Source organism: Podarcis muralis, chromosome 8 (assembly GCF_964188315.1).
Source record: "Podarcis muralis chromosome 8, rPodMur119.hap1.1, whole genome shotgun sequence".
NCBI lineage: Eukaryota > Metazoa > Chordata > Lepidosauria > Squamata > Lacertidae > Podarcis > Podarcis muralis.
In genome coordinates this window covers 3400461-3415891 of record NC_135662.1, presented here as the reverse complement: position 1 = coordinate 3415891, position 15431 = coordinate 3400461, and the positions used below count along the sequence as shown (strand labels likewise).

General features: G+C 46.1%; 1 protein-coding gene across 2 annotated transcripts in view; it reads right to left on the bottom strand.

The window, feature by feature from the left end:
* The window catches only part of ARHGAP39 (Rho GTPase activating protein 39), a 198933-nt gene that overhangs the window by 97302 nt on the left and 86200 nt on the right, over positions 1–15431 (bottom strand). For both annotated transcript variants that reach the window (XM_028736038.2, XM_028736039.2), the window contains exon 2: positions 544–981. In XM_028736038.2, coding sequence (XP_028591871.2) covers positions 544–981 — 438 coding nt within the window. The remainder of the gene's footprint in view (positions 1–543; positions 982–15431) is intronic.

The following is a 15431-nucleotide window of genomic DNA, read 5'->3' as shown; positions in this document are numbered from 1 at the left end:
CAACTTAAAAACAAGATTAAAGTACAGTGGTACCTCGGGTTAAGGACTTAATTCGTTCCAGAGGTCCGTTCTTAACCTGAAACTGTTCTTAACCTGAAGGACCACTTTAGCTAATGGGGCCTCCTGCTGCCACCACGCGATTTCTGTTCTCATCCTGAAGCAAAGTTCTTAACCCGAGGTACTATTTCTGGGTTAGCGGAGTCTGTAACCTGAAGCGTATGCAACCCGAGGTACCACTGTACAACATTAAAATGCAGCCTCATTTCAGTAGAAACTCAAATCAAAAACTTTTTTGGGGGGATGAAGCGAGCTTCGGATTGCAAACAATGGAGGAGTGTGCAAAAACAAGAAAAGAAAATTAAAAACAGCTAACTGCGCCCTTCCCACCAGCCAAATCTCGTATTCCTCCCTGCTCCGCAGGGTCCTTGGGCAGAGCTCAGAGCACGGCCGGCCGGCCTCTGCTCAGACAGCTCCACCCACTAGGCCGCGCTGCCAAGCCCCGAAAACCAGAGACCTGTGGCTTCCGCCGCAAAGCAAGGTTACCTTTCCGTTTCTTCTTTGACGGTGGCAAACTGGGAGGGCTGTCGGTGGGTCCGGCTCTGGTCCTGCGCTTTCTCCCCGCCGCCCTCCGGCTCCTGCTCCTGGGAGGAGCTGGTGCTGCCCTCGCGGCTGACATTGCTGCTGCGCCCGGGGCTGTTCTCAGTGGAGGCCCGGGGGGATTCGGTGTTCTGCTTCAGGGTCTGGAGCTTGGCCAGGGGGATGATGTCGCAGTTCTGGGGCCGGTGCCAGACGGTCCGCTGGGTGGAGGCATTGTAGTAGTAGAAGCGCGAGGTGTTGGGGTCAAAGAGCTCCCACCACTGGTTCTCATTGGTGCGCTTGATGCGCACGCCGGCGGGGGGGTCCCAGACGCACTCCCCCGTGATCAGGTTGGCGTACATGCGCTCCCGCGTCCGAGGCTCGATGATTTCCACCCATTCCAGCCTGGGGAAAGGAAAAAGCACAGGAAAACATTTAGAAGCTGCTTGGGATCAGTGTCACACTTGCAGCCCTTGGCGTCCCCAGGTGACCTCTCGCCCAGCCATTGGCCCAGACCCAGAAACGCTTCTCTTTTTTTGTATCTTATTTTATTAAATTTTCTGCTTTACAATTTGAAGTACTCATTGTCACATCCTTAAGATATCGATGACTTCCCTTCTTCTCCTTCCACGGTTCATTTTGCATTTCATAAAATCCCTTAAGAAATTGGAGTTCTTGTGGAGAATGCACTGAAAAGGATAAACCAAGAACTCTGGCCACAAGTTTCAATGTAAGGATTAATTACTACTCAAGAGTTGAAAAGAAAAAAACGTGTATATTCTGCATAAAATCATAAAATCCCTGCATATTTTACAAAAACTGTACCATTCAGTATCCCATTATTAAGGTAAAGGTACCCCTGCCCGTACGGGCCAGTCTTGACAGACTCTGGGGTTGTGCGCCCATCTCACTCAAGAGGCCGGGGGCCAGCGCTGTCCGCAGACACTTCCGGGTCACGTGGCCAGCGTGACAAAGCTGCATCTGGCGAGCCAGCGCAGCACACGGAAACGCCGTTTACCTTCCCGCTGGTAAGCGGTCCCTATTTATCTACTTGCACCCGGAGGTGCTTTCAAACTGCTAGGTTGGCAGGCGCTGGGACCGAATGACGGGAGCGCACCCCACCGCGGGGATTCGAACCTCCGACCATGCGATCGGCAAGTCCTAGGCGCTGAGGTTTTACCCACAGCGCCACCCGCGTCCCATCCCATTATTACATCCATCAAAACTCATTTACACTCATTTACGCCCCCTATTTGGGGGGACTCAAAATTTAGGAAATGAGGAAATGGGGCTGGGGAGATTCCCCAAAGTTGTTGAGCTATTTTGGGGGGGAGGATTGCCCATAGTTACGACAGGATAATTTTTACTGTCATTGTCCCATACAAAACAGTTGTTGAGCTTTTGGGAGGGGGCAGAGTTGCTGAGCTTTTTTAGGGGGGGACGCCTAAAAAGCTTCTTACAGTCCTACTAGCGTAATCTGCTTACTACAATTGCTTTTCAAATAGTTCAAATATTTACTCCTAGAAGCTGCTCTCCTATGTGGTGAAAAGGGGACTCAGGAAATTGCAGAAGACACACTTAAAATTAAAAACCTAAACGTTTAAAAAGTACAATGCCATCGCTGAACAGAAGCAGGAAATAAAACATCTTTTAAAAGTGGCCTTCATCCAGAACAGCTGCTCTGCAGATGCGGACGAACGCTGCAAAGGGCCTTTCAGAAGCTTAGGGTGGGTTCTGCTCTTTGGCTCAGGGCTGGAGAAGCTCTGATCACAGAAATGGAAGGGTAGGAGACCATCACCCAACTCACCAGGCGCCCCAAAACAAGGCAGGCCACACACACCCTGTGACCAGTCTACAGAGTCCAAATGACAGCATCTCACACTCCAGCAAGGTGCTCCGGGAACAAATACAGTGGTACTTTGGTTCTCAAACTTAATCCGTTCCGGAAGTCTGTTCCAAAACCAAAGCGTTCCAAAACCAAGGCACGCTTTCCCATAGAAAGTAATGCAAAGCGGATTAATCCGTTCCAGACTTTTAAAAAAGACCCCTAAAACAGCAATTTTACTATCAGACGAGACCAGTGATCCTTAAAATGAAAGCAATAAACAATGTACCGCACTCACACAATCAATCAATCAATCAGTAGCTGAACTGGGTTCCAACCAGTCACAAAAACAAAACAAAAAGAGCCGCAAAAACAAAAAGGCAAAATAAATAGCAAAAACAGACAGACCTCAGCGTAACACTCAAAACGGAAGTGTGGAACTCAAATCAGAAGCGTAACACTCAAAATGGAGAACGTTCGGCTTCTGAAAAAAGTTTGCAAACCGGAACGCTTACTTCCGAGTTTGCAGTGTTTGGGTTCTGAGTTGTTTTAGTACCAAGGTGTTTGAGAACCAAGGTACCATTGTAATTCCCTTTGCAATGACTTGAAGAAGTGAGCCAATCTGCACACGACGGTACGGTTCCCCTTTATCACAGCACAACAAGGTGACAACCTATGCTTCTCCCCCCCCCCCCACACACAAAAGCATGCAGATCAATATGGCTAACCCGACCCAACAACCTACCAAAACCACAACCACCCCTACACAAATACAAACAAGCTGCGCTGAAGTCAACTGAACGCAACCAACCAAGGTCCAGAACCCTCCTAATTTCTCGCAATAACAACGGAAAATAAATAAATGTATAGATATAGAACGATGCTGACGCAAAGCTCAGATTGAGGTTGAATCCTGACAAGACAGAAGTACTGTTTTAGGGGGACAGGGGGTGGGCTGGTGTGGAGGACTCCCTGGTCCTGAATGGGGTAACTGTGCCCCTGAAGGACCAGGTGCACAGCCTGGGAGTCATTTTGGACCCACAGCTGTCCATGGAGGCGCAGGTCAATTCTGTGTCCAGGGCAGCTGTTTACCAACTCCACCAGGTACGCAGGCTGAGACCCTCCCTGCCCGCGGACTGTCTCGCCAGAGTGGTGCATGCTCTGGTTATCTCCCGCTTGGACTACTGCAATGCGCTCTACGTGGGGCTACCTTTGAAGGTGACCCAGAAACTACAACTAATCCAGAATGCGGCAGCTAGACTAGTGACTGGGAGCGGCTGCCGAGACTGCATAACGCCAGTCTTGAAAGACCTACACTGGCTCCCAGTACGTTTCCAAGCACAATTCAAAGTGTTGGTGCTGACCTTTAAAGCCCTAAACGGCCTCAGTCCACTATACCTGAAGGAGCATCTCCACCCCCATCATTCAGCCCGGACACTGAGGTCCAGCGCCGAGGGCCTTCTGGTGGTTCCCTCCCTGTGAGAAGCCAAGTTACAGGGAACCAGACAAAGGGCCTTCTCGGTGGTGGCACTCGCCCTGTGGAATGCCCTCCCTTCAGATGTGAAGGAAATAAGCAGCTATCTTCTCTTTAAAAGACATTAGAATGCAGCCCTGTTATTATAATTATAATTATAATTATAATTATTATTTAAATGAAGAGGTGAATCCTGTGTTTGAATTTAAATTTGTTATGTAAAACTTATATACAGTGGTACCTCGGGTTACATACGCTTCAGGTTACATACACTTCAGGTTACACACTCCGCTTACCCAGAAATAGTGCTTCAGGTTAAGAACTTTGCTTCAGGATGAGAACAGAAATCGTGCTCCGGCGGCGCGGCGGCAGCAGAAGGCCCCATTAGCTAAAGTGGTGCTTCAGGTTAAGAACAGTTTCATGTTAAGAACGGACCTCTGGAACGAATTAAGTACTTAACCCGAGGTACCACTGTATATGAGAGAAAAGTAATGGGGCCAGAGAGAGGGAAAGAATGGTGATGAGGGCTGCTGTTGTGGGGAAGACAGAAAGGGCAGCATCTGCAGGTGAGACATTTTCCTCGGGAGCAGGAAGGATGCCCTATATTTTGCTCAGATTTAACGTCTCGGCTCAGAGGGCTCTGTTTGTGTGGGTTCCTAAGATAACGCTCCAGAATCGCTTTGAACATTTGAGAGTGCTATCTAATTGCAAAATATTCTTCATTATTCATTACCGCAGAGCTGGCCCATCTGAACAGACTTGTTTGAATCATTTAACCGCCTTCATGATATATAGGGCAGAGCTTTACAAATGAATGCGTTCAACGTGGGTTTCTCTTTTTCTTTACCCGGGGTGCTTTCTGAACGTTCAGCACCAAAGAGACGCAGGTTCTGCGCATCTCTAAAGCATGCGCCACGATGCTTCTCAATCAGTGCTCTCGGCCTGCCCAGGCTTCAGCTGTGGAGGTTGAAATGTTTAATTAATTTCCAAAAGGAATTCCTTTTGGGAATTATAGGTGCAGAACTGCCCAAACTGTATAGAAATTTATTCATGTACGGCGGCAAGAATGTTATTTGCCCAAAAATGGAAAGAAGAAGTTCCAGCAAAAGAAGAATGGATACAAAAACTTACAGAATACACAGAAATGGCGAAACTTACTGAAAAAATAAGAAATCAAGGTAACAAACTTTTTATAAAAGAACGGAAATGGTTTGTTGAATATTTACAGACAAACTGTAAACAAAAAATGATATTGAGAGGATGAGTAAATTAAGTTAATTTGGAGCAAGCAGGAAATATAAAAAACAAATTTAAGGAACCGCAGAATGAGGGGGAAGGAAGTCAAGTTTCAAAATGTTAAAATGACTGTAAAACTATTGAGATGTATATAACTGAAAATTACGCTGGGAATGTGCAGCTTCAACAATTGTATTATCTCTAAAGCAAGTTGTGTGTTGGGTTTTTGTTTTTGTGCAATCCACATCCACCCAGTATATGAAGGCTGGCACATAGTTAAACTAGGCAGCGAAGGTCACCAGCCCTGATGGCTTTAAGAGAGGATCAGACGAATTATTGGAGGAGAGGGCGATCGATGGCTTTGATAGACCCAAGTCACTAGCCATGTGGAAAGATGAAGGCCCATCACCCCCAAATACTGGCGCATCTCGCAGACTTTAACACACACACAGCCCTGGCCACAAGACTCTTAAGAATAAGGTCATTACGCTTTCGGAGGGCAGGGTGCGAAGAAAGCCGAAGGAAGGACAATCTAGGCTTAAATAGGAATTTTGCATCGTCCCCCACTCCTGGTTCCGCTCTAGTTCTGGGTTTTGCCAGTCCAAACTCTCCCACCCACACTGTCAAAACAAGGTTTGATTCCAACACACACTGCCAGTCAACGACCGCCATGCCAGATACGATACAATAATCTTTATTGTCATTGTCCCATGCAGAACAACGAAATCTACATCAGACATTCAGAAACCAACATGCCTGCTATCCCAGCCTGGTTAGCCCCCTAAAAACTCTGATACCCCATAATTAAATACAATATACTTCCATAGAGACTACCTTAAAAAGGTAAAGGGACCCCTGAGCATTAGGTCTAGTCGTGACCGATTCTGGGGTTGTGGCGCTCATCTCGCTTAATTGGCCAAGGGAGCCGGTGTACAGCTTACGGGTCATGTGGCCAGCATGACTAAGGCGCTTCTGGCGAACCAGAGCAGCGCACGGAAATGCCATTTACCTTCCTGCCGGAGCGGTACCTACTTATCTACTTGCACTTTGACGTGCTTCCGAACTGCTAGGTTGGCAGGAGCAGGGACCGAGCAATGGGAGCTCACCCCGTTGCGGGGATTTCAACCGCCGATCTTCTGATCAGCAAGTCCTAGGCTCTGTGGTTTAACCCACAGCGCCACCCGTATCCCTAGAGACTACCTTACACTGAGTTTAAAACCAAAATCGCATTTGGATAGGAACTGTTTCTCAGGCGGCTAGTCCTAGTCTTTATAACCCTGTACCTTCTTCCAGAAGGCAGAAGCTGAAAGAGATCCACCATGCTTTACATTTGCAAGTGGTGTGTGTGTGTGTGTGTGTGTGTGGCTACGACGCCACTCCAGCCTTCAGTCAACACTGTAGGGCAAGATCAGCTGCCCAGCCTAGCTGGCTGGCGTTGCCCACACCCAATAAGGGCTCCAGCTATGAAGGGTGCAAGTTCCAGAAGAGAAAGCTTAGCTCGGCCTGTGCCCCTCTAGATCACTTGCAAGGCAAAGGAGCCACTGCTCTCGAACTCCGTCTCGAATTACTTGCCTGCCTACGGAATCAAGAGCTACCTGCTTGATCTGAAATCGAGGCGATTATGAAACCATGATTTAAATATCACACAGGGTTTGGTTTGGATCATTTGTTGGAATGAACCGTCCCAAGTTTGTAATTCGTGTGTTGTTGTTTTTTCAAAGAAGCATGCGGACTCGCTGGTGGTTGCTATAACAAAAACCTTTGTTTGCAGCTAAACAGAGACTTTATGCTACCCAGGAGCACAATCTCAAGCCTCTGGCTAATGCAGCTCCGTTCCCTTCTGCACCACAGAGTTTGCATCTGTTTAGATAAGCAATTGCAAAGGGAAGAGTTTCTCTCCCGTTCCCTCAATAATATACATCAAGTGCCCAGAATTTGCAGGAAGCAGAGGTTGGTATTTATTGGGTGGAGCAGGTTCCCTCCCCATTACATGGAAAGGAAATTCTCACACTGTCTAAATCTGCGTTCCCCAGCCTGGTGCTCTCCAGATGTTTTAGTTAGACATTACATCAGAAATTTCTTTTAGAAAGGGCATGGGCTTTTACCCACTGGCATTGATTGCCAGGGCTATGTACAGTGGTCCCTTGGTTCGCAAACTTAATCTGTTCCGGAAGTCTGTTCCAAAACCAAAGCATTCCAAAACCAAGGTACGCTTTCCCATAGAAAGTAATGGAAAATGGATTAATCCGTTCCAGACTTTTAAAAACAACCCCTAAAACAGCAATGAATTTTACTATCAAATGAGGCCATCGATCCACAAAATGAAAGCAATAAACAATGTACTGCAGTCACACAATCAATCAATCAGTAGCAGCTGAACTGGGTTCCACGCAGTCACAAAAACAAAATGAAAAGAGCCACAAAAACAAAAATGCAAAATAAATAGCAAAAACAGACATAACATTCAAAATGGAAGTGAGGCGCTCAAAACAGAGCACGTTCAGCTTCTGAGAAAAGTTCACAAACCGGAACACTTACTTCTGGGTTTGTAGTGTTTGGGTTCCAAGTTGTTTGAGTACCAAAGCGTTTGAGAACCAAGGTACCACTGTACATTATACCCTACAGAATTACATACACGCACACTGCAGTAAGATACAGTTACGGGTTTTAAGGCTGTGGGACCCTTGCCAGTCCTGAATCTATAGCAGGGTGAGATACGCATCTGTGGCCTATGTGCATCTCCTGCTCTCTGCCCCAAGCAAGCCACAAGGCCGGTTCAGCTTGGCCCCCCACCACAACCAGATACAGAGCAAGGACCCGGAAGTGGAATCTGGCTTCAGCTCTAGCCCAAAGGTTTGGAAGAGATGAGCGCCACCACTGGAAAAGGCCTGAGACCCCCTTCCAGAAAGAGGGTGCGGTGGCGCCTCTTGCTCCCTGTCCCCTTCAAGTCCCTCCTCAAAACCTCAAAGCTCCTCTGCAAAGTGTGGGGCTAAAAGCCCAAGTCCACATCCTTGACTAAGGACAGATGCGCACTATATGTTTAAAGCGTATCCAGTGCACATTCAAAGCACGAGACTCATACACACACCCCAAGAATCACGGGAACTGTAGTTTCCACTCACAGCTACCATTTCCAGCACCTTAACAAACTACAATTCCCAGGGTTCTTTGGGGGAAAGTCATGTGCTTTAATTGTGGGTTTAACATGCTTTATATGTATAGTGAAACGAAGCCTGCGCATAACTTCCTTTTCAGCAACAGTCAGCTGGTGACCTGTCCGAAATTTTCATGCTGTTTTTATTGTATGTATATATAATTGTTGAAATTGTGATACACAGGAATTTTTTAAAAATAAATAATCACAGCTGTCGACTTTTCCTTTTTCTTGTGAGGGATCCTATTCGGAATAAGGGAATTTCCCTTTTAAAAAGGGAAACGACAGCTATGTAAATACGGTGGTACCTCGGGTTAAGTACTTAATTCGTTCCGGAGGTCCATTCTTAACCTGAAACTGTTCTCAACCTGAAGCACCACTTTAGCTAATGGGGCCTCCTGCTGCTGCCGCGCCGCCGGAGCCCGATTTCTGTTCTTATCCTGAAGCAAAGTTCTTAACCTGAAGCACTATTTCTGGCTTAGTGGAGTCTGTAACCTGAAGCGTATGTAACCTGAAGCGTATGTAACCCGAGGTACCACTGTAATCCAGAAACTGCTGGAAGACTTGGGATGCACGTCAGCTTGTACGAAGGACTGAAAGTTTGCACAGGGAGAAAGCAGACAGAGAGGTGAACCTCCATACTTCCTGGACTGTCTTTCTTTCTTTCTTCCTTCGTTGTTTTTTCCACTATTATTGATTTTGTTTAAAAGTGCAAACGTAACAAAAAGAAATGAAAAGAAGATTCAGAAATGTAGACCACAGAGCGTCACAGCCTGGAAGGACAAAAGTACAGCACAGTTCCAAAAGGATAATAAAGCACTGACTCATACAAAGATTCCATTTGCAACTAACAAGGACGTGTAAAAATAGAAGTATTCTCCACCTGTGAGTTTCATCATTATTGAGGATAATGGTTCTGTGAAGTCTTAGATGAGCCCGACACCTGCATATACTTGTGGCACTCAGCAACCACGTGCCTCAACATTTGTATAAGAAATAAAATCATGCCATGGGGGGAACCTGGTTATTTGAGCTCTTTCGGTTTATAAGGTAAAGTTACAATCTGCTAAACCCTAGAATACAGTGATCCTAAATCCCTAGTCTGCCTTTGTGTTGACCTTCCCTCAAGTGCTAGACCAGGGGTCAGCAAACTTTTTCAGCAGGGGGCCAGTCCACCGTCCCTCAGACCATGTGGGGGGCCGGACTATATTTTTTTTTGGGGGGGGGGGATGAACGAATTCCTATGCCCCACAAATAACCCAGAGATGCATTTTAAATAAAAGCACACATTCTACTCATGTAAAAACACCAGGCAGGCTCCACAAATAACCCAGAGATGCATTTTAAATTAAAAGACACATACTACTCATGTAAAAACACGCTGATTCCCGGACCGTACGTAGGCCGGATTGAGAAGGCGATTGGGCCGCATCCGGCCCATGGGCCTTAGGTTGCCTACCCCTGTGCTAGACCAATGCTCTCAGGGTTGAGGACGTCACTTCTTATTTCCTTCTTCATCCAACCTTGGGAGGCGAGACATCTCTCCTTTGTCTCCCTCCTGAAGAGATGAAAGAGCAAGAATGGCTCATTGCATCTCCACCTGAAGCCGCTCAGAACTGGGATATTTCATATCCAACATACATGTCCTGTAATAAACTTAGCTTTCTCGTTTTCCGTACTGAAAAGTCTCAGTGTGATTGCATCCAAGGGCAAAACGTGCTCCTCCAAGCGGGAGTTTTAATGCGCAGCTTGAGCTTCCGGCTAATGCATTAGAGCTCCGGATGCCAATGTCAGTTCCATCCAGACACATTCTGTCCCCGTGACTTCTGCATCCATGCTTCCCTTCCCAACCTCAGCTCTTGGTCTCGGTCAAAATTTAGACTGAAAAGGGCTCAGAACAAGAACAAGGGCCATCCAGCTCAGCAGGTGAGTTAGTGGGGACCTTGTTGTTTAGTTGTTTAGTCGTGTCCGACTCTTTGTGACCCCATGGGCCAGAGCACACCAGGCACTCCTGTCTTCCACTGCTCCCACAGTTTGGTCAGACTCATGTTTGTAGCTTCGAGAACAGTGTCCAACCATCTCAGCCCCTGTCGTCCCCTTCTCCTTGTGCCCTCCATCTTTCCCAACATCAGGGTCTTTTCCAGGGAGTCTTCTCTTCTCATGAGGTGGCCAAAGTCTTGGAGCCTCAGCTTCACAATCTGTCCTTCCAGTGAGCACTCAGGGCTAATTTCCTTAAGAATGGATGTGTTTGATCTTCTTGCAGTCCATGGGACTCTCAAGAGTCTCCTCCAACACCAGAATTCAAAAGCATCCATTCTTCAGCGATCAGCCTTCTTTATGGTCCAGCTTTCACTTCCATACATCACTACTGGGAAAACCATGGCTTTAACTATACGGACCTTTGTTGGCAAGGTGATGTCTCTGCTTTTTAAGATGCTGTCTAGGTTTGCCATCGCCTTTCTCCCAAGGAGCTTGCGTCTTTTAATTTCGTGACTGCTGTCACCATCTGCAGTGATCATGGAGCACAAAAAAGTAAAATCTCTCACTGCCTCCATTTCTTCCCCTTCTATTTGCCAGGAGGTGATGGGACCAGTGGCCATGATCTTCAGTCCAAAGACCACATCCTATCAGAGGCAACTTTCCCGTTGGGGCAGGGGGAGCATGTTCAAAATTAACTGGGCACCAGTTGTGTTTTGCAACCGGCAACCGGCCTTTTGAGAATAAGTGGAGATGTCTGGTTGCAAGGTTTGGCACCAACATCTCCATCTGGCTGGCTGGCTGGCATGCCCGTGATGCCACGCCACTCAGCTGGTCTGCAGGGCAGCGCAGCAGGTGATTCCCACAGCAGCCTGGCAACAAAAGACACACATGCTTTGTAATCTTTGTGTGTGTTTTTTTTAATGTACCTAGACATAGCATTGTGACGACCATGACCTAGATTTAAGGTGCCATTAGGTTCCTAGATTTTATATCTGTTTCTAACACGGCCGTGCAGCAGTCAGAGGTGTAAACACACACACATATCCAGACAAGCAAGAGGCATTATGACAGTTTCAAGGGCACCTTCTAGCCTAACAGAAGCACTTGAGGATGGAAAGGGGTGTGGACATAGGAGCATAGCTGTCAACTTTCAGATATGAAAATAAGGGATCAGCAGCCTCACCTGTCCTGGGGACAGTCTATGGGATATCTAACAATCCGGGATAGCAGCGGGAAACGGTGCTGGAATAAGGGAATTTCCTGCAAAAAAGGGAAGGTTGACAGCTATGCTGTGGGAGGAAGGGAGACCCACTGGCCAGACAGAGTGGTTTGGAGGGCCACAATTTGGCCCCCAACAGAAGGCTCTCCATCCTCAAAAATCTAAAGAAAACCAGAGGCTTATGCCAGGCTAAACCACCCTTCAAAGCAAAATCCATGTCTTTGTTTCATCCAAAAAGAAAGAAAGAAATACAAAGCACATTCCAAAGAGCTACTTTCACAATCAAGCATATTTTGCCCTTTTTTGCACTGAGCTGCCAAACTCTGCCTTCTCAGTATCTTCAGGGACAGTATGAGAAGATCCCTTTTGTTGGAAATTTTATTTACAACATGACATAAACCCCCCACCCCCAATACAGAAATACAATAAGCATAACATAAAAGGTAAAGGTAAAGGTACCCCTGCCCGTACGGGCCAGTCTTGACAGACTCTAGGGTTGTGCGCCCATCTCACTCAAGAGGCCGGGGGCCAGCACTGTCCGGAGACACTTCCGGGTCACGTGGCCAGTGTGACATCGCTGCTCTGACGAGCCAGAGCCGCACACGGAAACGCCGTTTACCTTCCCGCTGGTAAGCGGTCCCTATTTATCTACTTGCACCCGGGGGTGCTTTCGAACTGCTAGGTTGGCAGGCGCTGGGACCGAACAACGGGAGCGCACCCCGCCGCGGGGATTCAAACCGCCGACCTTTCAATCGGCAAGCCCTAGGCGCTGAGGCTTTTACCCACAGCGCCACCCACATCCCATAAAGCATAACATACAACAATACAAACAACCAAATAAAAGACTTCCTTTATCCTGTATCTGGCCTCCTTATTTACTTCTTATAAGCTGTTTCCTTTATGAATAAAGGATTATGAATAAAGGATTTTTCTAATTATAACTTAAATATCCACAAAGTCTCCTGCAGACATTAATCGGAACAAGTCCAGGTATGTATTTTAGGGCACTGTTTTGTGAAGTATTCTCTGCATTTCCCCCAGGCTTTTTCAAACTCTTGCCTAGTGTGAGAAGATCCCTTTGATCAATGGTCTTGCATTTGTGACGCTCAGGTGACTGAGAGCATTTGTCATGATGATGATGATGATGATGATAATTTATTTATAGCCTGCCCATCTGGCTGGGTTTCCCCAGCCACTCTGGGCAGCTTCCAACAAAATATGAAAAGACAACAGTCTATTCCGTTCTATTCCGATATATATTCTGCAGTAAAGGAGAACCTTCATCCTGCCAATTCTGACAACAACTTAGGTGGAAAGTGCATCACCCGCTTTCCACGACTCCTTTTAATTTACTAAACATTACTGGTGGGTCTCTGATGCCTTGCTCCAGGAACGCCACCCGGTCAATGGGCAAAGTGCATTCGCTCTGGCTGTTTGCTTTAGCGTAACTGGCTGTGACAGCGAGGAAGGGGGAACCTCCACCCAGCGGCGTATCAAAGCCCAGCGAGCATCTGACTCGAGCCGCCAGCTTCAAGGGGGTCAAATATTTCCATGGCTGTGAAGCCAAGTAAGGGCAAGGCAGTTCCTGGAGGACACAGAGACCCACCCACCCCCGCTTTTCACTGGGGGCGCAGCGGAGATGAACCTTCCTACGAAGGCAAGCTTTTGCTTTGGGAATTCTGTCAAGGGTTGAGAGCAACAGGGAAGGAGGAAAATGAAAGCCTTAAACCCGAATGGCTTCTCCCCCCCCCCTCCCTCTCTCCCTTCTTTGTCCTTCCATCGATTATGGACAGCATGCTGAGCTGATTGCCTTTGATGGTGAAAACTAAGAAGCTGAGAAAGCAGGCAGGCTATCTTGGGGAGCTGAAAGATGGGGTGGGGGTGGTTCTCTTTTGGATCCCTGCTCAGAAAACACTCTGAAAAAATGCTGCACACTGCTGCTCGGGGAAAACAGCGTCTTACTCCTATGATGGATCAAGGGCAAGGCAGCAGGCATTTAATGTCCAAATTACACCACTGCTAGCTTTCTGCAAGCAGGGCTCTTAGTATGAAGGCATTCACAACCGCCAGCGACGTCAGTGCCTGTGTACGTCCCACATCTCAACACAAGAACAACCCCACCAACCCCCCCAAAAAACAAAGTGCTTTCAACCAGCAAGGTGCAAGGAAACTGCTATATTCTCTGTAGAGGGGAGAAGTTCTCCCAACAGCTGCACACATTGGGGAAATCCAACATATACAGTGGTGCCTGGCAAGACGAAATTAATCCGTTCCGCGAGTCTCTTCGTCTTGCGGTTTTTTCGTCTTGCGAAGCACGACTATTAGCGGCTTAGCAGCTTAGCGGCTATTAGCGGCTTAGCAGCTATTAATGGCTTAGCAGCTTTAAGAAAAAGGAAACAAACTCGCAAGAACTCGCAAGACGTTTCGTCTTGCGAAGCAAGCCCATAGGGAAATCCGTCTTGCGGAACGACTCAAAAAATGGAAAACCCTTTCGTCTAGCGAGTTTTTCGTCTTGCGAGGCATTCGTCTTGCGGGGCACCACTGTAAGATGAATTACTGGGGGTTATTGGGTTGTTTCTGCTTTGGTTTTGATTATGCATATCTTGTGATTTTATCAAGAAAAGTGACAACAAAAATGATGAGTTATGCAGAACTGGCCAAATTGACATATAGAACTGCGTGAAAAGGACAACTGTGGCTTCAAGGAAGAATTTGTTAGTTGAGCATATGATAGACAAAGCAAGGATATGCACAATTTTATAACATGCAGAAAACAAGATATGTAAAAAAATCAGGGAGGGGAGCTGAGAGCAGTCCTTGGTGGGGGGGAGAGGGAAGGTTGAGGGGGGAATAAAAGGGGGGGTAATGTAATTGATTTAGGGGATTGACAAATTGTTATGTTGAAATTGGTTAATAAAAATATATTTTGTTTAAATTATATATTGTGATTTTATCTTGTGAACCACCCTGACTGCTGCAGGTATAGGGTGGTATACAAATTATTATTATTATTATTATTATTATTATTATTATTATTATTATTATTATTCCATTGTGGGGACCACAGCCTAGGTTTAAGGTGCAATTAGGTGATTAGCTTATATATCTGAGTTTCTATTTTTTAAAAAATGATATTTATTACTTTTCAAACAACTTCAACACAATGCTACAAAAAAGAAGAAAAAACAAAAAACAAAAAAACAATACAAATACAATACAAAAACACTACATACAAAACAAAACAAACAAAAACAATTTAAAAACACCTCAAACATTTTCAATATCCTATCTTTCATTCGCTTATTTCCAACGACCTCCTCTCACCTCCCTTTTTGTATTCCACTTCTATTTATTGTTTCAGCAATTCCTTTCCATCTTCCTCTGATTTCTATCCTATAATTATCTTAACACATTCTTGCCTTATTTTTTCATTTAATTTTCTATTTAATCTATTTATACTTAATTCCTTATAACATTTCTACTAAAGCCATATAACTTATATAACATATAATGGCAGATGAAGTTGATGGACCATATGGAATTGGCGGAAATGACCAGGGAGAGGAGTCGGTGGAAGAAGACTGGAAAAAGTTTAAAGACTATTTATAGAAATATGGTAAAATTAATGAATGTTAGAAGAATGTTGGAATGAAGTTATATGGCTTTATATATCAGAGTTTCTAACACAGCCTACATGTGGGAAAAGCCAAGGGCTTGCAAGTGAAATTGGGAGGGCAGGTACCAAATGGCAGATCATTGAGGAAGGCAGAATGAAGATGGTTTTCCAGGAAAGGGACTAAGAGGAGGCCTGCCTGCGCTTGATTCAAATAGAAGAGGATTGTTATTCAAGGCATAGGGAGCAGTACCAGGAGCAAAAGATGAATTGAGCAAAGGAGGGGGGAACAGGTGAACCCATCTCCCTTCCCCAACCGAGTCTGATTAGGTCATTCCAATAAACTCCACACAG